The following is a 21,574-nucleotide window of genomic DNA, read 5'->3' as shown; positions in this document are numbered from 1 at the left end:
CAGCAAACCCTGCAGCCACAAGACACTGCACTCTGGTAGTGGCAAGGCAGTTTCCCACATCACTGGCTACTCCCAAAGCGGATGTGTTCTTCACTTCTTCCTTCTTCACTGTAGACTCTGCATTTCTTTTTTCTTGTTTTTTTTTTTTTTTTTTTTTTTTTTTGAGATAGGGTCTCACTCTGTTGCCCAGGCTGGAGGGCAGTGGCGTGATCTCGGCCCACTGCAACCCCTACCTCCCAGGTTCAAGCAAGTCATGCCTCAGCTCCCAGAGTAGCTGAGATTACAGGTGTGAGCCACCATGTATGGCTAATTTTTGCATTTTTAGCAGAGACGGGGTTTTGCCATGCTGGCCAGGCTGGTCTTGAACTCCTGGCTTCAAGTGATCTGTCTGCCTTGGCCTCTCAAAGTGGTGGGATTACAGGTGTAAGCCACTGCGCCCAGCCCATCTTTTACTCTTTAAGTGTACACACAATACTCATCTTTAATTTACCCAGGCGTCTCTACAGCTTGAGTCAGCAAACTTTTTCTGTAAAGGGCCAGATAGTAAATATTCTAGGCTTTGCAGGCTGCAGTGACTCCACTCTGTCTTCGTAGTGTGAAAACAGCCACAGCCAATGCACAGATGAATGGGGGTGGCTGTGTTCCAATAAAAGTTTATTTATGGACACTGAAGTCTGACTGCTATATAATTTTCACATGTCACAAACTATTATTATTCTTTTGATTTTTTTCCCCCTAACTATTTAAAGAGGTAAACACTATTCTTGGCACTAAAGACAGGTAGCACTAAAGACAGGTAGCAGGCTAAATTTGGTCTATGGGCCATGGTTTCCTGACCCCGATATACAACATTGAATGATACATTATAACTCAGTTGGGATAAAAATTACAGACCAGGCCCAGCACGGTGGTTCACACCTGTAATCCCAGTGCTTTGGGAGGCCGAGGCAGGTGGATCACTTGAAGTCAGGAGTTCGAGACCAGCCTGGCCAACATGGCGAAACCCCATCTCTACTAAAAATACAAAAATTAGCTGGGCCTGGTGACAGGTGCCTGTAATTCCAGCTACTTGGGAGGCTGAGGCAGGAGACTCGCTTGAACCCAGGAGGCGGAGGTTGCAGTGAGCCAAGATCGCACCACTGCACCCCAGCCTGGTGACAGAGCAAGACCCTGTCTCCAAAAAATAAAAAGTTTACAGACCAGGAGAGAGGGTGCAAGTCTCATGGGCATGTATTAGGCTAAAAGGCCAGCCCCAGAGGGAGGAAGTTCATGTCAGCTTAGGGAGCCTCTCAAGTGTCACCATTCCCAGGCTTCTTCCCAAGTGTTTCAGTCACCCCCAAACAGGTTTTGGAAATCTCAGACTCCCTTAGGAGTCTAATTCCCTAAAGGAGCTTTCCTCAGGGCTCAGCCTTGGCCCTAAATAGCAAGGCTGCAGCAAGCAAGTCCTACCCAGGGAGCCTCAGGCTGGTTGCTCTTGGGTTTAGCCCAGCTTCTGCTTTTAAATCCCTTCCGCCTTGGAACCCTCATGACTTTTTATCCATGCTTTTTGTGACATTTATCCTTATCCATCTTTTTCTTTTTTTGAGATGGCATTTCACTCTCGCTGCCCAGGCTGGAGTGCAGTGGTGTGATCTTGGCTCACTGCAGCCTCTGCCTCCTGGGTTCAAGGGATTCTCCTGCCTCAGCCTCCCGAGTAGCTGGGATTATTATAGGTGCCCGCCACTATGCCTGGCTAATTTTTTTGTATTTTTAGTAGAGACGGGGTTTCACGATGTTGGCCAGGCTGGTCTTGAACTCCTGACCTCAAGTGATCCGCCGCCTGGGCCTCCTAAAGTGCTGGGATTACGGGCGTGAGCCACCGCACCCAGCCTATCCTTATTCATCTTTTAGTCTACTGTTCTTTGTGCACATTCCTTTTCTCATTCGCTGGACTGTATGCTGTTGGATGGAAGGGGCTCTCTTCTTCTCCCAAGCACTCACTGGGCCTGCACACAGTAGGTGCTCAAAACCCACGGAATGAAAGAAAGGATTGGCAGGGCCATGCCAGGCCTGCCTACCGTCCTGTACCCCACTCGAGCCTTGCTCCTCCCCGAGAATGCATTCTCAGGTTACCCCACCTGCCCAGTCACCTCCTTCCTGACTCTATCCCTGTGCAGAGGAGGGGCAGCGGCTTCAGGATTAGATTGGACTTCAAATCCTTCCGCATGGTAGCTAGGCCGCCTTGAACGAGTTGCTTTATGCCCCTGAGCTTCAGCTTCTGCATCTGCAGTTTGGGAACAACAGTCCTCACCCCGCGGGATCACCGCAGGGATTGAATGTGACCAGGAATGTGACACACAGCCAGTGCCTAACCAGCAGCATCCCTGCCTTCTCAGTGCTTCCTGGGTCTCTGACGGGAACCTGCTCACTTTCTCCCACAACCTCACTCCCAAGGCTTCAGGCAGGGCATAGAGGAGGTGATGACGGCTGCTTTCTGTGACCTTTGATGCAGGTAACTGGGTCTGCTGGCACCCCATCTCCTGCCTGAGCACTGCTGGGCCTTGGGTAGGGAAAGGAGAAGAGACAAAGTGGGAGGGCTGGGCATCCCTCTCCAAAGCAAGCTGCACCTGCCCAGCAGAGGAAAAGCAGACTGAAACACACTCCCAAGTAGGATGGACCATTCCCAAGCCCCTGTCCCCTCTTGCATCTGGCCTAAGACCCAACCCCTGTCTTCCAGACACCACCCTCTCCACTGCCCAGCCCGGCCTGGCCCAAGATGCCTTACGTGGATCTCCTCATCTGACGTTTCCACCTTGAAAGGGCGGATGCTGTTGTCCTCCCTGGCTGCGGACCTCGTGCCCGGCCCCCACCACCCATCTTCAAGTGGCAAAGTTTCCTCTTTGTCCCGGGAGATGAACCAGTAGATGGCAAAGCCCAGCACTGAAGTGAGGAAGATTTCTAGCCACATGGCTCCTGCAAGATGAGGGGAAGCTATCAACCACGGAGCCCGCCCAGCCCAGCCCTGACAGCCCAGAGACTCCGATCCCCAGCAGGCTCTTTCCTGCTGCGCTCCAACCCTGTCCCTGATTTTATTTACACTTGACCTAATATATACATATTATATATATATACACACACTATATACATATTATATATAGTATAAATATTATATATATATGATATAGAAAACTGGAAAACAACAGACAATGAGACAAAATCACCCACAATCCTACTAAGCTTTGAAAACTGTTCATCATCCTGGGAAACTAGGAACCTGGGTTGGCTTCTGCACAGCCCTGGGTAGGGGGTTTTGGGAGCTACATTTCTGAGGCCTCATGTTTTTTTTTTTTTTTTTTTTTTTTTTTGAGATGGAGTCTCACTCTGTCACCAGGCTGGAGTGCAGTGGCACAATCTCGACTCACTGCAACCTCTGCCTCCCAGGTTCACACCATTCTCCTGCCTCAGCCTCCGGAGTAGCTGGGACTACAGGGGCCTGCTACCACACCCAGCTAATTTTTGTATTTTTAGTAGAGATGGGGTTTCACTATGTTGGCCAGGATGGTCCCGATCTCTTGACCTCGTGATACACCCGCCTTGGCCTCCCAAAGTGCTGGGATTACAGGCGTGAGCCACCGCGCCCGAAGGCCTCATGTTTTTTTGCATGTCTGAGAAGGCTTCTGTCCACAACCTCTGGGCTCCCTCCCCCAGGGGAGAGGAGCACCTTTCCTGAGTGGTGGCCCACAGCCCCTGCTCTGTCCCTCTTGGAGAGGGGCTTATCCTCAGGGCAGACAGGGGGGTAATGGGGAGGCCCAAGTGCTGGGAGAGTAAGTTCAATTTGGGGTTGGGGGACACTGCTAGGAAGCCCAGCCATGGCCACACAGCTTAGCTGTGTGTGTAAGAGCTTTATTTAAACATAATTCATATACCATACAATTCGCCCATTTAAAGTGAACCCTCCAATGGTTTTTAGGATATTCACAGACATGTGCAGCCATAGCCACAGTCAACTGTAGAACATTTTCATCAGCACGGAGAAACTCCATACCCTTCAGCTGTCGCTCCCCTACTGCCCCCGCCCCCCACGTTAGGTCCTAAGCAGCCTCTAATCTACTTTCTGTGTGCATAGAGTTGCCTATTACATTTCACATCAACTCAGTTGTCTTTTAATCCCCATTTTCTGACTCCTGTGTCTTTTTTGATCAGAAGAGGAAGAAACCGTAGTCTTGGCAAAGCACTATCAGGCAGATACCAGCCCAGCATTGTTATCTAGCTCCTCATCTTCCTCGTTCCTAGGGAAGTAACCCACAGACTGTTCTTGTTCAGAGTAACCTACACGAATATGCGGGCCGTCCTTCTGCCTGAGTCAGAGGAGGTTCTCTGGATGCAGTGCAGTTAGGACCCAGACGGAGAAGAAAGCATCGAGTTTTGACAAGGCCCCTGCAGACCACTCCCCAACAGCGCCCCTGACTCTGTCTTGGAAACCCAAGGCAGGAGGTGGTCCCTGCTGGGAACCCCACCACTTGCGTGTCCTCCATTGGCTACACGTCAGATGTTTGGGACTCTGCCAGGGGGCTGCAGAGGCCCTGGTGTTTGCTCCTGTCAAGAGCTGCCCCTCTAAACCTAGAATTGGGCTACTGGGGGTCGTTGTAAGAAATACTTGTCCACAGTGGTCCAGCGATAGAGCTCCAAACAGAAATCCACCCAGGGCGATGGCTCTTGCCTTATTCCTGCAGTTCTGTAGGAAATCTAATCAGGAAAATCAGCTTGGCACCCCCCACCTCCCCGTTTCTATCAGTGATCCTAGTGAACTCCCAGCTTCCCACCCTCAGGCCCTAGAGTCATTTCCAATTCTTCCCCCACAGCCCATCACCAAGTCCTCATGCCATCAGATTCAGCCCCCTGTGTGCCTTGCCCCATCCCCTGGACCACAGCCCTTATCACCCCACATGTGATTATCGAGACAGCTTTCAAGAGAGGAAATCCACAACCTCTTCTCTCATAGTCACCAGCATACTTCTTAGAACCGACTGCAGCCTTCGTCCTGGGAATCATGCCCAGGTGTCCACCCTTGAACTTCCAATCTATCTCCCTCTCTGGATTGTGAAACTCTAAAGTGCCTCAAGGTCTCACTGATCAACATTTACTCAGTCTACCATGTGCCAGGGGGCAGGCCTTCGCTAGCCCTGCTGGAGACACATGGGACACGTTGATGCATGTTCCATCTCCAGCCAAGCCAGGCCATTACTTTCCTTTTTTTTTTTTTTTTTTTTTTGGTGAGACAGAGTCGCAAAGAGTGCAGTGGTGTGATCTCGGCTCACTGCAACTTCTGTCCCTGGGTTCAAGAGATTCTCCTGCCTCAGACTCCTGAGTTGCTCTGATTACAGGTGCATACCCTCACCTCCTGCTAATTTTTGTATTTTTAGTAGAGACGGGGTTTCACCATGTTGGCCAGGCTGGTGTCAAACTCCTGACCTCCAGTGATCCGCCCACCTCGGCTTCCCAAAGTGATGGGATTACAGGCACGAGCTGCCATGCCTGGCCCTGTGGCTTTCATCTTTCAATCCCAAACAGCAACAGTGCCTGGGCCCCAAGGACCCTATGTCAGCTGATCAGATGGGCAGCTGGGACCACACTCCCACAATAAAAACAAGGCAAGGAATAGCTGGAAATGAGTTCCTCTTATTTAAGGAATTCAGAAAAGAAAAAACATGCATCAGCTTCTTTTATTTCCAGAAAGACGTTATGTCTCTGCCAGGAAATCCTGTCCTTTAAGAAGATGGAGAAATGTCAGCTACAAGCCCCTGCGGTATTGAAAGCAGGACTAGGGGTTAGGGACTGGGAGACACATGACAGCGTGTGGGAGGCAGCAGAAGGCAGAGAGCAGAGCTTCCCCCAGCAACAGGAGCAGCTGAACACACTTCACCGGGCAGGCAGATCCCACCACAATAAGCCATAGCTTGGGAAGGCAGGGCTGTGCCCGTCCTGGCCACTGCCTTGACCCCCAGTGCCCAGCACTGGTCACTGGCCCAGCACAGCGAGGAGCTCCACCAATATTTGTGCCAACTGCATATGCACTAGAAGCTAGTAAGACACATTTCGCATGATGTTGTCAAGGAGGCTGCGAGCATAACGAACAATAAAGGGGGATCCCCCTCCCCAGTGAACTTTACAAACCACCCTCCTTACCTGTACCTCAGCACAGGGAGGAGCACCGCTGTCGCTTCCCTCTAGGATATCAATGTGCAACTTTCCCCTTTCTGGGCAGAAAGATCCCAGTGCTTTCACCTGTCCACCAGGCTCCACGTTCTCACCCTCTGATCACTCCTTGGGAAAGAGAGCTGTGGAGCTCTGCACCTGCCGACGCTCTAGGGGCCTGTGAGAGAGGCAGGGCAGGCTGCAAGCACTGGCCCCCACTCCCCACGGCCTTTTCACAATTGCACAGTCCTGCCAACTCAGCCAATCTCATGTGTGCACGGCGTGGTTATCCCCCCGGACTTTGCACAGCAAACTGAACCACGTTGACCTGAGAGATACAGGGCTGAAATGATCAGTGCTCGAGTCCCATCTAAAAGAAGGGAATCTGAGACAAGGGGCATTACGATGGCCCCCACCAGCACTACCAGGGGTATCACCCAGGAAGAGGAGGGCAAAGTGACAGATTCAAAGAGAATTTTAAAAACACGATCTCTTGCATTCTAATTAAGATAACAAGAATATTAGTACTTGGCTCAAGGATGGTGCCTTACAGCCACTGATCTCAGATTACAAATAGGCTATACTGCAGTGTGTTACTTTGCCACCTAGTAACAGCCCTTTATTTAATAGCAGGTAGTTAATGCACCAAAGAAAGGTGTTCTTGATTAGCCTGGTGTGACAGCAGGTGTTGACTGTGTGTGGATGAGCAGCAGGTGTTGACTGTGTGTGGATGAGTTTTCAACCCCGCTGCCGCCTTGCGTTCCCACGTGAACAGTCCTCCTTGCTGCAGGCAATATTCACTTTCACCAGCCCAACCCCAAGGAGCCCCCCCTGGGGAGGACGGAGGGGGTCACCACGGCTCCACACCCGCCATCTGCTTTGTCGGAGAGCTGGCCAGGCGGAGTGGCGCCCTCTTGACTGAGCCTCAAACCTTTGCTTTCCCCTTACTCCAAATAAAGCTGCCTGGTGAAGGAGCTCGGAGGCCTGATGGCAGCCTGCTGGGCGCTTGGCACTTCCTAGACCCTGGTACATGTAATCCATGGTACATGCAAATCCACCCACTAAAGAGCCACAATTCATCAAACTTGACTTTCCTTTTCAGTTATTTAAGGCAAGAATCAGAGTAGGCAAGGGCCTTACCCTAAATCACACTGCAGTTGTGAGGATTAGAATCTGTGGCCACAGCAGTCACTCCTGGTCTGTCACTGGGTGTGTTGCACCCCACCTCCCCTTCTTGTTCCCTCTCAGCACCTGTTTGCAGCCTCGAGTCTTCAGGCCAGAAGGGACTCCTAGAGCACAGACGTCTCCCAGGCTTGCACAGCTTTTCTCAAAAAATGTAATAATAAGAAACAACACCCTCCCCTTCCTGGTGGGTCAGCCAGTCCTGGGAGGGGCTGCGGGGGCGGCGGTGGGCGGGGCGTCTTAGAGTCTGACCAATGAGTCCAGGCACCCACTCCCTATCTGCCTGACCCTGCCCACACATTCTGCAGCTCGAGGCAGAGAGAAGTGCAGATGCCCACCGCCCAGGCAGGAAGGATCTAGGGAGTGCCAGGCACCCAGCAGGCTGTCCTCAGGCCTCCGGGCTCCCTCGCCAGGGCTGCGGCTTTATTTGGAGTAAGGGGAAAGCAAAGGCTCGAGGCTCAGTCAAGAGGGCACCACTCTGCCTGGCCAGATCTCTGACAAAGCATGGGGGTGTGGAGCCGTGGAGACCCCCTCCGTCCTCCCCAGGGTGGACTTCTTGGGGTTGGGCTGGTGAAAGCGAACATCGCCCAGAGTGAGAAGGACTGTTCACGCAGGAACCCAAGGCGGCAGAGGACCTGGGGTGGGCTGGGGAGGGGGTAGCACTAGGCAGATGAGAGCCCTCCCCTCCTTCTCATAGCCTCCCTCTCTCACGGCCACCCAGCACTCAAGAGGACGGAGCAGGGCTGCATCACCCCTACATCCACTGGGTGGGCCAGCTGATAAGTCACTGCCACTGGGCATGGAAGCTGGAGAGGAACTCAGCAGCCTCGAGTCCAAACCCCTGCTCTGCAGCCAGGGAAAGAGGGGGCCGAGGAGTGACTGAGTCTGGGGAAGCTTGATGGCCAACTTGAGCGATGCCATTTAAGGAGCCAGCCTGGGTTTCCCGGAGACTCCCCATCCCATGGCTCTCCCCAAAACAGCAATTCTGATGACCTTTGACTTTACAAATGAAAACATCTTGGAGGTTACAATGAGAGGGCTTTAGCCCAGTGTGGTAGCTCATGACTGTAATCCCAGCACTTTGCGGGGCCAAGGTGGTGAATCACTTGTGGCCAGGAATTCAGTATCAGCCTGGGCAACATAGCAAGACCCTCATCTTAAAAAAAAAAAGTAATAAAGGGGCTTCTCGCTTGCTTTCCTCTTTGGGTCATTCAAATCTCAGCTCCACTGTTTACTAGTTGAGGGGCTCTGGGCAAGTTATGAAACCTCTCTAAGCTCAATAGCTGCATCTGTAAAATGGGGATAATAATGTTGAACTACTTATTATCAACATGTGTGTTCCTTCCTCTTCCCCTAAATCCCTAATTACTGTGGAGAATCTCTGAATTGTAACAGACCCCAGAGGAGCCCCCGTTCCTGTTATTTAGCCCACACCCCAAGGTCCTGCTGCAGCCATGTGCACATAAACAGGCTGGACGTGAGGGAGTGCGTGGCGTCAGGCACTGTGGTCTGGCAGCATCTGCTCTCCTCTCCGTGTGCCTTCACCAAGGACATGATTTGGGAGGATGACCAAAAGCACAAGGCTATGTACATCTTCGGGTATCAGTGTTTTGCAAGATATATCCCTGGGGTAATCTCCACCCCTTTTTTCCATCTGTTCGGAGAAGGTGCATTCTCAGCATCAAGGGGCAGAATTCTGGTGGCTAAGCCTTCACCTTTCCAAGGAGAGCTATATTTATCTCTTCCCTGTGGTCAGCTCCTGCTGATGTAGCAAACATTAGAACTTCTTCAAAACATCAAAGTTTAGGAGACGCCATGAAAAATTGAGAAGTAAACAATACAAAATAAGAGTGCCTGCTTTATTTTGCTAGCACCTGAAATCAGAGCTTCACTGATCTGCCCCCAAAATTCCAGAGATATATTTTATCTGATTAGAGTTTTTGTTTTGTAATGCACTTTTCCAGAATACTGACAAGTTACTGGGCTGAGAGAGTTTGTGGGGGACGGGATTCGAGGGGAAGCCTTTCAGAATGAAATTATTTTTTCCTCGAAGCCAAGGTACTCTTCCCAACAAAATGGTTCGCTTGCCTAGTAAAGAAAATACAATTTTTGTTGCAAACCAGCATGATTTTTTTTTAAAACGTGACTGGAAGATAGTGGTCATTTAGCTACAAGATACTGAGCTCAGAGGGGAACTTGATGAACAGTTGGCTCCTACTGTAAGAAATGGGATTGCATACATTTTAATTCTAATTCTACACTGAAGTCAAATTTTGGGCATGCATTTGTGAAACTTGGAAGAAAATCCCACTAAGTTCAAGGTGAAGAAGTTAGATGCGCAATCAATGGTCTTTACCCTTCAAAGATGGACTAAATGTAAACTGTTAGAAAGCAACAAATGATACGAGTAGAATACTTGTTAGTTTACTTGTGTTTATCTTTCTGGTCTGAGGTATAAAGGACAATTTTAAATACAGGAGAGCAAATAGGTGCTTTGTTCTTGGGCACAGTTAAAAGGTAAATCACCTGTAATCCCAGCACTTTGGGAGGCCAATGCAGGCAGATCACTTGAGCCCAGGAGTTTGAGACCAGCCCAGGCAACATGGCAAAACCCCATCTCCACGAATAATAAAAAAAAATTAGCTGAGCATGGTGGTGCATGCCTGTGATCCCAGCTACTCGGGAGGCTGAAGTGGGAAGATTGCTTGAGCCCAGGTGGTTGAGGCTGCAGTGAGCTATGATTACTGCACTCCAGCCTGAGAGCAAGAACCTGTCTCAAAAAAAAAAAAAAAAAAAAAGAACCAAAAAATGAAAAACAGGCTGGGTGTCGTAGCTCACACCTGTAATCCCAGCACTTTGGGAGGCCAAGGCGAGAGGATCACTTGAGGTCAGGAGTTCGTGACCAGCCTGGCTAACATGGTGAAACCCCGTCTCTACTAAAAACACAAAAATTAGCTGGGTGTGGTAGTGTGCACTTGTAGTTCCAGCTACTCGGGAGGCTGAGGCAGGAGAATCACTTGAACCTGGGTAGCAGAGGTTGCAGTGAGCCGAAATTGCCCCCCTACACTCCAGCCTGGGCAACAGAGCAAGACTCCATCTCAAAAAAAAAAAGAAAAGGTAGATCAGTTTAATAATTTAATGGAACTTAATATTTCTGTTACACTGGGGTAAAAATAAGAGTTTGCTTTTTAAAAATTCTCTTAAGTGATGTCACTAAGTCAAGTTTTAAAACATACAATTCATTTTAAGATTGATACTTAAAGTTCAAATGAACTCTTTTTCTGTTATTTGAATGTGGTTTTTAAAGTGCCAAGAAGTTTTAAAGTAAATATAAGATTTGGAGTGGCGCCTTGGAAAATCAAGTATAAACATGCTTTTGGACCAGAGGTTGGTCCAACCTCTGGCTGAACCAACCAACACTGAGTGTAACTACAGGCTGGGTACTCTGCAGGCACTGGGACTAACACACAACCCTGTAACTGTAGGAGCTCACACTTTAGCAGGGCAGACAAATGGATAACAGATGAACACCCTTCCAGTTATAGACACATACTGTATGCACACAGATGGAAGAGAAGTGTTCACAAGCAGAAGTGGTTAGGTTTTGCCACAAAGTTTTCACAGAGAAGGGGTCATTGAGCAGGGTTTTTAAGTATGAATAGGAGTTTACCAGGCGAAAAATAATGGTGGAATGGGAATAATCCAGGCAGAAAGAAGAGCATGTGGGATGGAACGGGATGGAAGTGAGGAAGCGCATGGCATGAATGAAAAAACACAAGAGTCTCATAGGGTGTTTTCGGGTAAGAGTTGATGATTCCACATTTCAGAGTGTAGTTGTCTCATTTATTACTATACTATCTCTTTTATAAATTGCTACTTCATCATGAGCTGACCCAGAAGTTTTAACTTAGAAATTGTGTTTACAATTCAGATTACCCGTCTGTAAATTACATTCTGAAAAGAGTGAGCTAAGAAAATATACTCGGGGATGGGCACGGTGGCTCATGCTTGTAATCCCAGCACTTTGGAGGCCAAGGTGGGCAGATAACCTGAGGTCAGGAGTTCAGGACCAGCCTGGCCAACATGGTGAAACTCCATCTCTACTAAAAATACAAAAATTAGCCAGGCGTGGTGGCGCATGCCTGTAATCCCAGCTACTCAGGAGGCTGAGGCAGGGAGAATTGCTTGAACCCAGGAGGCGGAGGTTGCAGTGAGCCAAGATCATGCCACTGCACACCAGCCTGGGGAACACAGCAAGACTCTGTCTCAAAAAAAAAAAAAAAAAAAGGAAAGAAAGAAAATATACTTGGGAATGTGAGGATTTTGTGGTTGAGTGAAGAAAGGTGGCCCGGACAGGAGATTACTCAGAACTCAATGGTTCACCACAGCTGTCCTTGATGAGCTGGTGGCTGTGGCAAACACGCCATCAGATTGGGATGTTGAGGCAGACTGCTAGCAATGTTCTCTCCTTCTTCCTTAGCAAAGGATTTTTAATTTTAGTTGGAGAAGACCAGCCAAACACTTGACATTTCTTGGCCCCCTCGCAGCTAAGTAGGACAGAGTGATTAAGTGTGGACAAAGAGTTATAAATGTATTAGAGCAGAGCCACCTGGGGCCCAGATAGTACCTTGTGTCAAAATTTTCTCCACTGCATCTGAAATCGCACTGTGATCCTGTCCGCCTAAACTTTGTCTTCTCTTGGTGTTCCCTCCCTCAGTAACTGACACTACCCGCCCTGCTACTGCCAAGCCAAAAACCCAAGCGATGTCCTTGAAACCCCTCTCCTTCACTCCGCCACAGATATCAGTAAGTTCTGGCAGCTGAACTTCCAAAGTACATTTCAAATCCATCTCCAACCCAGCCCAGGTTCCTGTGGCTCTCCCCTGGACTACTGCCCCTGCCCGGTCCACTCACATCTGCTCTACCCCTTCCAACACAATGGCCACTCTGAAGCCACAGCAATCTTTTTAAAACAATTTTTTTTTTTTAGATGGAGTCTCTCTCTGTCGCCAGGCTGGAGTGCAGTGGCGCGATCTCGGCTCACTGCAACCTCCACCCTGGTTCAAGCAATTCTCCTGCCTCAGCCTCCTGAGTAGCTGGGACTACAGGCGTGTGCCACCATGTCCAGATAATTTTTGTATTTTTAGTAGAGACGGGGTTTCACCATGTTGGCCAGGATGGTCTCAATCTCCTGACCTTGTGATCCGCCCGCCTCTGCCTCCCAAAGTGCTGGGATTACAGGTGTGAGCCACTGCACAAACCTTTTTTTTTTTTTTTTTTTTTTTAAATAGAGACAGGTTCTCACTATATTGCCCAGGCTGGTCTCAAACTCCTGGGCTCAAGTGATCCTCCTGCTTTAGCCTCCCAAATAGCTGGATTACAGGCATGAGCCAGGCCAGAGTGATCTTTTGGAAATGCAAATCTGGTCATGTATATCCCATCCCCTGTGAAACCCTTAAAGAGCTTCCCATTGTCCTTGGGTTAATGTGGCCTTCAAGGCCTGTGTGATCTGACCACTCCCCTAGCCCCTCAGAGTGCTACTGGTATCAATATTATGGAGAAATAGTTTATTTGAAAACTAAGTGAGAGTTTTAGGGCTGGGATCTCACGCTGCCCCCCTGATCTTTCAGTTTTGTGCTCACCATGCTGTCCTACTGTGGGGCTTTATGAGGGCGAATCCCTCTGTTGAAAAGCTATTCCCTCCCCTTCCCACCTCCCTAACTTCTAGATACCTTTCAGATTTCAGACTGACTGTCCCTCCTCTGGGTAGCCTCTCCTGACCTATCCCAGCAAGGCACATCTCTCAGTCCTAGCCTGCGTCGAGCTCACATTTGTCAGGGTGATTATGTGACTGACAGCTGGACGGAAGCTCCTGTAGACCACTGACCATGTCTGCTTTGGCTCCCATCTGGACTCCCAGTGCCTGGCATTCTAGTAGATGCTTAATTATTTGTTGAATGAATGAATGAATTTAAAAATCCTTTGAATGAGAGCATAGAAAATTAATCAGAACTTTTGAACAAGAAGAGCTGAATTCCCCTTGAGGAATAATAAATATAACCTACTTAGCATAGTTGGTAGAGACAGACCATAAGATGCAGGAAGAGGGTTGAGTAGGTGGCATGAGGTACTATAACGCCCCCTGACCCCAAAGAAGATTGGAGAACCAGTATCCTAGGCACACTACAAATATCAGGATTTGGGGTCTAAAAAGATGGGGTCAGACTCAGATCCGGCCACACAAAGTAAAGGGGCAGGTCTACCACCTGCCTAAAGACTCTCTTCCCCCAACCCAGGCAAGCACTCAGAACCTCACTGTAAGAAAGTGCTCCTAAAATCGCAGTAAAGTGCTAGCCGGCCATGACTCAGCACTTGCTATGTGCCCGGCCTTGGCTAAGTGCATTGCAGGGCAGAATGCCCAAGTGTTTTTCCAGAACAAAGGCCATGAGGTGGACCCAGCCCTGCGACAGTTGGGCAGGCCTGGCTCTGACTGCGTGTTTCTCTAACAGTGACTGAGACTCACAGCAGCATGAAAACCCAGTGCTTCTCCTGGGGAAGTCTGCTACTTTGGGGAGGAAAGTGTGGGGGCAGAGAGGATGAGGGAAAAACTATGGCATGACCTGCCCCTCAGATGCCAGGCCAGAGAGGTAGGTGGGCTTGGAGGGTCTGCTGCTTCTGCAGGCCTGGTCCCAAGCCTGCCCCCATCTTGCCCTCCCCAGCACCCCAGGCTCATCACTCCTCCCTGGGGCAAGGTGAAGGGAACATCCAGTGGAAAGGGAGAACAGATGGCTTCCCTCCCATTCCTGGCCTGCCTGCCAAGCGGACGCAGGATGGGAGCCTGGGAGCGTTCCTGCTGTGAACTCCCTGTCAGCAGCTGCCCAAGCCTTGGGGCTCCCAGGGGCTTCCCAAAAGCCATCCTGAAGCTCCCAGCCCCACTCCCTTGGCTGGCCCAAGAGGGATGGAGGCAAACCCTGGGGGGGAACTCCCAGCTTCCCCACCCTCAGCCATTGTCCCTGAACCCCAGGGACCCCCGGAGACTCAGGATGGAAGAGGCCGGATGCAGGCGAGCTGGGATTGTTCACCAGGCCAATGGCCATGTTTATCTCTGTGCAAGAGCCGGAGCCAAGCCCTGGGAAAACAGCTTAGGGCCAGAAACCAAGGGAAAGGAAAAATGTAGTTTACAAGCAGGAAAAAAAAAGTGGGGGGAGAGTAAAAGAGCAGTAAAAAGTGTCAGGAGACAGCCTTCTTGGGGGCAGGAGTGCTGTTCTGGGGCCTGAGGGACGGGCACATTGCCCTCTGTGTGGAAGGGAATTCCCTCCACCTCCATGCTATCTACATGTCTGGAGAGACAGAAAGAAAACAATTTGGGATTGGCACTGGGATGCCAATGTGGTTGAGGGAGCCTCGAGCCAGCCGGCGGGCAGTTAGGCCCTCACCGCCTGCTTTGCCGCCTGGCCCTGCTGCCTGCCAGCCATGTCGCCTCAGGTCAGTGACTCCACTTCTCCAGGCCTCCGTGGCCCCATCTGCGGTGGAGGGTCTGGAGAGGGGAAGGGGAAGGCCACGTGGGGGGGCTGGCCAGATCCTGTGCACCTTCGGAGAGGGGACGGCTACTTCCACACTCTTTAAAGGCCACACAAACTTTTAAGTTACAGAAGTCAAGAAGACCGAGAGACGCCCCACATGCTGCAGGGCTCGTAAGCTCTTGGCCTGGAGTTTCATCTGAGGTCCCATTCCATCTCACATTCTGCCAATTAAAATTAGAGCTGTTGAGTTTTTTCCATTGGTTCTAAATTACCAGAGAAAAAACTCAAGCAGAACCCAGTTCACCACCTATAAGGAAAAAGCATTGCCCTCCATGCAGTTTCAGTCCTTGACATTTCTTTTTTTATTTTTTTATCTTTTAAAATTAAAAAAAAATTAGAATAACTTTTTTTTAAATTATTTTAAAGACAGAGCCTTGCTTTATTGCCCAGGCTGGAGTGCAATGGCACAATCTTAGCTCACTGCGGCCTCCACCTCCCAGATTCAAGCAATTCTCATGCCTCAGCCTCCTGAGTAGCTGGGATTACAGGCGCCCGCCACCACCATGCCTGGCTGATTTTTGTATTTTTAGTAGAAAAGTGGTTTCGCCATGTTGGCCAGGCCGGTCTCAAACTCCTGTTCTCAAGCGATCCGCCTGCCTTGGCCTCCCAAAGTGCCGGGATTACAGGCATGAGCCACCAGGCCAGTCCTTGGCATTCTCTATTTGAGTGGAGAGAGGCTCCTATTCCAGGGGATAATAGGAGTAGATCATATAACACACTTACGGGAGTTCCTTCCCACCATTAACCACACTCTGCACCTCCCCCTTCTTCCCAAGGTGTCTTTTCCTCAACAATGTGCTCCAAGATCTGGAAGCTTCCTCACAGTGTGTAACAGGAGGGCACTGAAAGCCAGGCCTCATGGAGGAACCTGAGCCTGCCGTCTCATCTAGCAGAGCAGCGAGAGGACTAGGAGTGCTTTCTGTAGGGTAGCCCGAGGACCAGGGTCCGAGTTCTGGGTTGTTTTGTCGTGGTAGGGGTTAGTTTGTTTGTGGCAATGCTTAGGTTGCAAAAAGGAGTTTAAAAGTCCCAAAAGGCTAAAAATATTTATAGGGTTCAATCAACAGTCCTGAAGGCAACTCTGAAATTAAGATGTTCCATCTTGACCGGGTGCTATGGCTCACGCCTGTAATCTCAGTACTTTGGGAGGCTGAGGCAGGTGGATCGCTTGAGCCCAGGAGTTCAAGACCAGCCTGGGCAACATAGTGAAACCCTGTCTCTACAAAAAAAAAAAAAAAAAAAAAAATGAAAATTAGCCGGGCATGGTGGTGCACGCCTGTAATCCCAGCTACTTGGGAGGCTGAGGATGGCTTCAGCCTGGTGGGGCGGAGTTTGCAGACAGCTGAGATGGTGCCACTGCACTACAGCCTGGAAGACAGAGTCAGACCCTGTCTCAAATAAAAACAATGTCTTGACAGGGTATCACTGTGACCCTGATAGCAGCCTTCCTGGTAGGGTCTGGAAGTCCTGCCTCAGTGAGGCACACATGGAACCGGAAGAGGGCAGGGTTGCTTTCTTCCACCTGCTGGCTGTGCCCCGACCTGGTGGCTATGTTTGCTGGGCCCACTGCTATCTCCCCACAGGGACAACTTGGCAGCAAGCGGGTCCTGCCACAGCCAGAAAAACTGGAACATGGGAAAGTATATTCATTTCCCCCAAAGAGCTGGTAAGAGAGTCAGGCTTCTCATATCTTATCACTGCAGGATATACTCATACCTGGAAAGACGGCCTTGGGGCTTGGCACTGGGACCAATGTATTTCTCTTACTTTTCCAAAGTCTCTCCGAAATTAGCCAAGTCTCACCAGTTCTAACAGAAAGAGGGATACAAATTTGTAGGACCAGAAAGTTACCCCTCAATGCGGCCAGTGTCTCTCATTCCACAGGGAAAGCAAATTCCCAGTCTGAGTTGCCAGAGGACAAGCTGAGGTGGTGGCCTTTGGTGAGGGCTGGAAGGCCAATGGCTGCCTGCTCCTGGCCTCTTACAGCATGGCTCTCTGACCCTTCATGGAGGCACTGAGACCTCCTGCTCCCAGTCACCAGCCTCCCACAGCCTTCAAGAGTCACAGTCCAGGCTGCTCCTGGACTAAAGCCAGCCAGGTGGGCCCGTGGCAGAGACGCTCAGAACACGGCCTAGACTTCAGGATGTGTCTGGGCACCCCCAACCGCTGTGAGGAAGGCTAGAGAAGCCCTGAGCTGTGACACTGGGGAGGGAAGACTTAAACACACCACCTCCCATACTGCAACCATCTTAAGAAGAGGTAGTTTTTCTTCTTAAAAATTATCTGAGACAGGGTCTTGCTATGTTGCCCAGGGTGGTCTTGAACTCCTGGGCTCAAGAGATCCTCCTGCCTCAGCTTCCCAAAGTGCTGGGATTACAGGTGTGCTCCACCACTCCCAGCTAATTTATTCTTTATAGAGATGAGGTCTCACTTTGTTGCCCAGGCTGGTCTCAAAACTCCTGGGCTCAAGTGATCCACCCGCCTCAGCTTCCCAAAATGCTGGGATTACAGATGTGCGCCATCTTGCCCAGCCAGTTTTTCTGTTTTAAAGAGAATTAAAAATGAAGCTCAGATATGTGAAGCAGTTAATCCAGCTCTTAAGTACCAAAAAGACATTCAAATTCAGTCTATTCATCAAACTTCCCAAATGCTAAAGGCAGCAAAAACTCCTGCTCCTGACCTAGGAACAAGGCCTGTGATCCTAGTTTGTGGAGTAGCTGGAGAATTTTCCAGAAGTCTCTTTAACTCCTTAGAGAAAAGAACACTTTCCCCTCTTATGCAAGCTTGCTCAGTTAGGCCTTGGAGAGCCTAATGGGTGTGGCTGTGCGGGGGCTGGACCATGCACTAAACCACACCCACCCACCAGGCAACAGATGGAAAGACACAGACAGCAGGGCCGGTGGGCATGAGGACTCCACACCAGGTCTCTGAACCCATCTCCTGGAATGCCGTAGGTCAGGCTGTGACAGTCAAATGGCTGCTTTCTGCTGAGAAAGGATGAACTATGACTTCCCCTGGGAACGTAAATAAACCTTGACAATAGGCGAGGCTGCTCAGTGTGAGCTTGGTTTGCACAATCGTGTGTTCAGTTATATAACGGAGGATTGGATTGCGCAGTTTTCTCCTTGGCGAGAGGAAGCTCTTCCTGGAGCGCCCACCAGCTCCTCCATCCTCAGGAGAGGGGTGTGGCTGGATCCTTGGCAACGCTTTGGTCCCCTAATGGGGGAACTGCTGGGGTGCCTTCTCCCTCCTGCAACCCCCACAGCCCCTTGGAGACTCTGCTCCTAAGCCACTAGGTCTGGGTCAAGAACCACACACAGGCAGTCCAGGGGGCCAGCTAGGCTAGGCAGGAGGCCTTGACTCAGGGCCCTTGAACTCTTAAGATTTTGCCTCCCCTACCCTGTGGCCAGGGCTTTCACTCTAGTTGAAGTGTCTTCACTGGACCCAGCAGAGGCTACAGGACCCACTGAGTCCCTTCAAAACTCACTGTTTCCCTCCTACACATTCCTTTCCTGAAATCCCTTCGGACTTAGCCACAGAATCGTCACATAGCAGAGCTGCAAGAAGGCCTGCAGATCGCTGAGCCTAACCTCATTTTACAGATGAGGTCCAGAGAGGGGACACATTAATGGCAGAGCTGGGACATGAGCCAAGTCTTTTTTCCAGTCCCATCCTCTTCCCACATCACTGTATTATCTCTCAAAGGAATGAATTGCTATTGATGGGATTTACAGCCCTAGAAGAGGTGGGTTTTGAGTATGAGATCCTAGAAGCCCCTCGAATCACTACCTGTCTACTCCTTCTGTGCCCACTCTGTCCCCGAGTGGGTGGGCTTCGAGCTACTTCAGCAGGGTGACCAGCTCATGCTTGGCCCTCCCTTATTTGGTATGCCCAGCTGTGAACCATGCAGTTGAACCTCTTGGTGTAAGAACTGAGAAATGAATCTTGGTAGCCCCTGCTTTCACATGTCTGGGCCTGGGCCAAGATACCAGAATGGGAATCAAGGTGCCAGGTGAGCAATCACCAAGCCTGGGTATGTTGGCTCTCAGGTCGACAGGAGGGGCACTGTGCATTGGTGAACCTGGGCTCCCTGAAAATGCCAGTTATGCTTAAAACATCAGGCAGGAACCAGGACACCCCAGGAGGAGCCTGAACAGTCACTCCACCTCCTGCAGTGGTCAAGATGCCCTTTCTGCAAAGGTCCCTCTGCCCACAGAGCCCTCATTCAGGGCTTCCTGAAGATGTTCCCAGCCGTGTAAGTCCATGCCAGCTAGTGTGCTTCAGGCACAGCTGACAGGCAGGAGGCATCACGCAGAGAGCATGTGGCTTGTCACAGACGGTGCTGAGGTTCACCCTGGCTGCCTTGCTGAGGAGTTATTTTCTGTGGAAGGTCCTTCCTTTCCTGGAATTGGGAAGAAGGCCGTAGAAAGCTCAGGAGTCCCCTCACTTACAGACTGAGCTAGTTCAGTTTATCCAGTAGGTCACTCACCAGCTTGACCCACACTCTGCAAACACAAACATCAGGCCATCCAAGCCGGGCACACTCCTGCCCCCAGCCTTTGCACCTGCACTCCAGGCAGCAGCTTGGCTGCTCCCTAACTCTTCAGGTTTATGCCAGTGCCACCCTTCAGTGAGGCCTTCCCTTTCCACCTGGCACTCCTCTCCCCTCTTCAAAGTTTTATTTATCTCCATAGCACACATCATCTTCTAACATACTTTATAGTTTACAAATGTATTTTGTTTATCATCCCTCTGCCCCTAGAACTGCAAATCCCACAAGGGCATGCTCCCCGCTGTGCCCCAGTGCCACAGTGAGCAGTTCCTAAGTACCGCCCACACCTCCTCAGGGCCTCCTAGGTGTGGAAATTTGGGAAAGAAAAACCGCTTGGAGAACACTCCCAGAGTTTTTGCTGCCAAGTCAGACCAAGTGGGGTCAGTGAAAGGCCCCCTAATATCCTCCAAACCCAGATCCCTGAAGGAGGCAACCGTTACACCAGAAAACAATGTTACTTTCTGGAGAAGTGTGGCTTCCTGAAAATGTTTATTTTAAATTATGCTGGATGCAGAGGAGGCTGCACAGTGGTACCGAAACAGGCACCAACCCCAAGGTCCTCAACAATTTTCCACCAACAGCTCATCAATCCCAGCAAAGGGCTGTCCTGGAAGCTGGCCTGCCAAGTGCATGGGTCCCCCTCACCTCCCACCTCCAGCCACAAGCTGAGCCCTCACAGAACTTCCAGGACAACCAGTGTTGCCTGTGGGGGCAGATCCAGGCTTTGCGGAACCTGAAGTTTAAACAATGGTAGGTGGACTATGGTGGGGGCATTCAACTTTAAGAAAAAAAAGTCAAAATTAGGATTACAACATTGCTAGGCACCCCTCCTCCAAGATCTCGGGAGCCGCCAGGGCAAGGAAGGAGCCAGAAGCTCAGAGAAAACCGACATCTGCCGCGGAGGGAGGCAGGCGGCCACTCGGTCTCCGCGGCGCTTTTGCTCAGGTTGACCACATTCCCTGGCTTCGACGACAGGGTGAACTCCTGGGCAAGTTTCCTGTTCTACAAGAGGAGAGGGCTGGCCTTCAATCCCGAGACCAGAGCGAGGGGGTGCGGGGCGGCGGCTGCGGCGGCAGATAGAGATGAAAGCGCGTTTCAACTAAAAGGTGTGATCAGTGTTCCGACTTGGGTGACAAATAAGTGCATTTCACCGCGGAGCGAGTCACGGCCCTGGAAGCAGAGCTCGCCCAGGCCAGGGGTCCCGAGCCTCCCTCCCTGCGGCGTCCGCCCGCCGTCTGGGACGCGGAATTCCCTGCGAGAAGTCCGCGGCCGCCTGCAGGCTCCTTCCCCCAGTAGGCGGCACGCGCAGTCTCCTGGCCGGGGCAGGAGCTGGGGGCGGACCAACTACAAGTCGCTCTGCACCCCTGCGGGCCGACCGCAGCCCCGACCCCTTGGCGCCCCGGCCCGCCGCCCACCCCGGCGGCCCAGCCCGCGCGGAGCCCGAACCGCGTCTGCGTCCGGGGAGTGCGGGCCCGGCCGGCCCTGGGCGCTTACGGTCTCAGCTCGCAGGCTCCGGCGGCGGCAGGCGCGCGATCTCTGCGACTGCCTGGCTCTCCTCGGCTAGTTTTCAGCCGCACCGGCGCAGTCTCCGCCCAAGCCCGGCCTCCGAGCGGGGCGTTCCGCGGCCTGGAGGACCCGGGTTCCGTCCCTCCCTGCCCGTTACCTGAGCGATCGGGGAAAGTCTCTACGCCTCCCCAAGGCTCCACCTCTGCCGGGGATAAAACGGGCTACTCAAAGGGCGGTCCTCGGCCCCGCGGCCAGAAGTGGAGAGAAGCGTTAACAGCTCGTACAGCAGTTTGATCCCGTAACTTCGTCAGTTGAATCTAAAAACAAAAATCCAAACTTGCATGATGTATGTCCTTTTTTTTTTTTTTTTTGGAGACAGAGTCTCACTCTATCACCCAGGCTGGAGTGCAGTGGTGCGATCTCGGCTCACTGCAGCCTCAAGCGATCCTCCCACTTCAGCCTCCAGAATAGCTGGGACTACAGGCTGCACCACCACACCTGGCTAATTTTTTAAGTTTTGTAGATAGGAGGGTCTCACTTTGTTGCCTAGGCTGATCTTCAACTCCTGGGCTCAAGCGAT

At 51.1% G+C, this 21,574-nt stretch overlaps 1 protein-coding gene across 5 annotated transcripts in view; it reads right to left on the bottom strand.

Annotated features, from left to right (window-relative positions):
• The window catches only part of EPHX1 (epoxide hydrolase 1), a 36,628-nt gene extending 15,317 nt beyond the window's left edge, over nt 1–21,311 (bottom strand). For 4 of the 5 annotated variants that reach the window (XM_055234313.2, XM_055234315.2, XM_055234316.2 and 1 more), the window contains exons 1-2: nt 20,983–21,092; nt 2,765–2,952 (exon numbers count right to left, since the gene is read on the bottom strand). In XM_055234313.2, coding sequence (XP_055090288.1) covers nt 2,765–2,947 — 183 coding nt within the window. In that variant the 5' untranslated portion in view covers nt 2,948–2,952; nt 20,983–21,092. Of the gene's footprint in view, nt 1–2,764; nt 2,953–20,982; nt 21,093–21,151 lie in introns of those variants that run through there. The other variant, XM_063613396.1, reaches the window with a different exon arrangement.
• Nucleotides 21,312–21,574: the final 263 nt, after the last annotated feature.

This window comes from Symphalangus syndactylus, chromosome 19 (assembly GCF_028878055.3).
Source record: "Symphalangus syndactylus isolate Jambi chromosome 19, NHGRI_mSymSyn1-v2.1_pri, whole genome shotgun sequence".
Classification (NCBI taxonomy): Eukaryota; Metazoa; Chordata; class Mammalia; order Primates; family Hylobatidae; genus Symphalangus; species Symphalangus syndactylus.
Note: the sequence above shows the minus strand (reverse complement) of the source record. Positions and strands in the feature narration are given on the sequence as shown.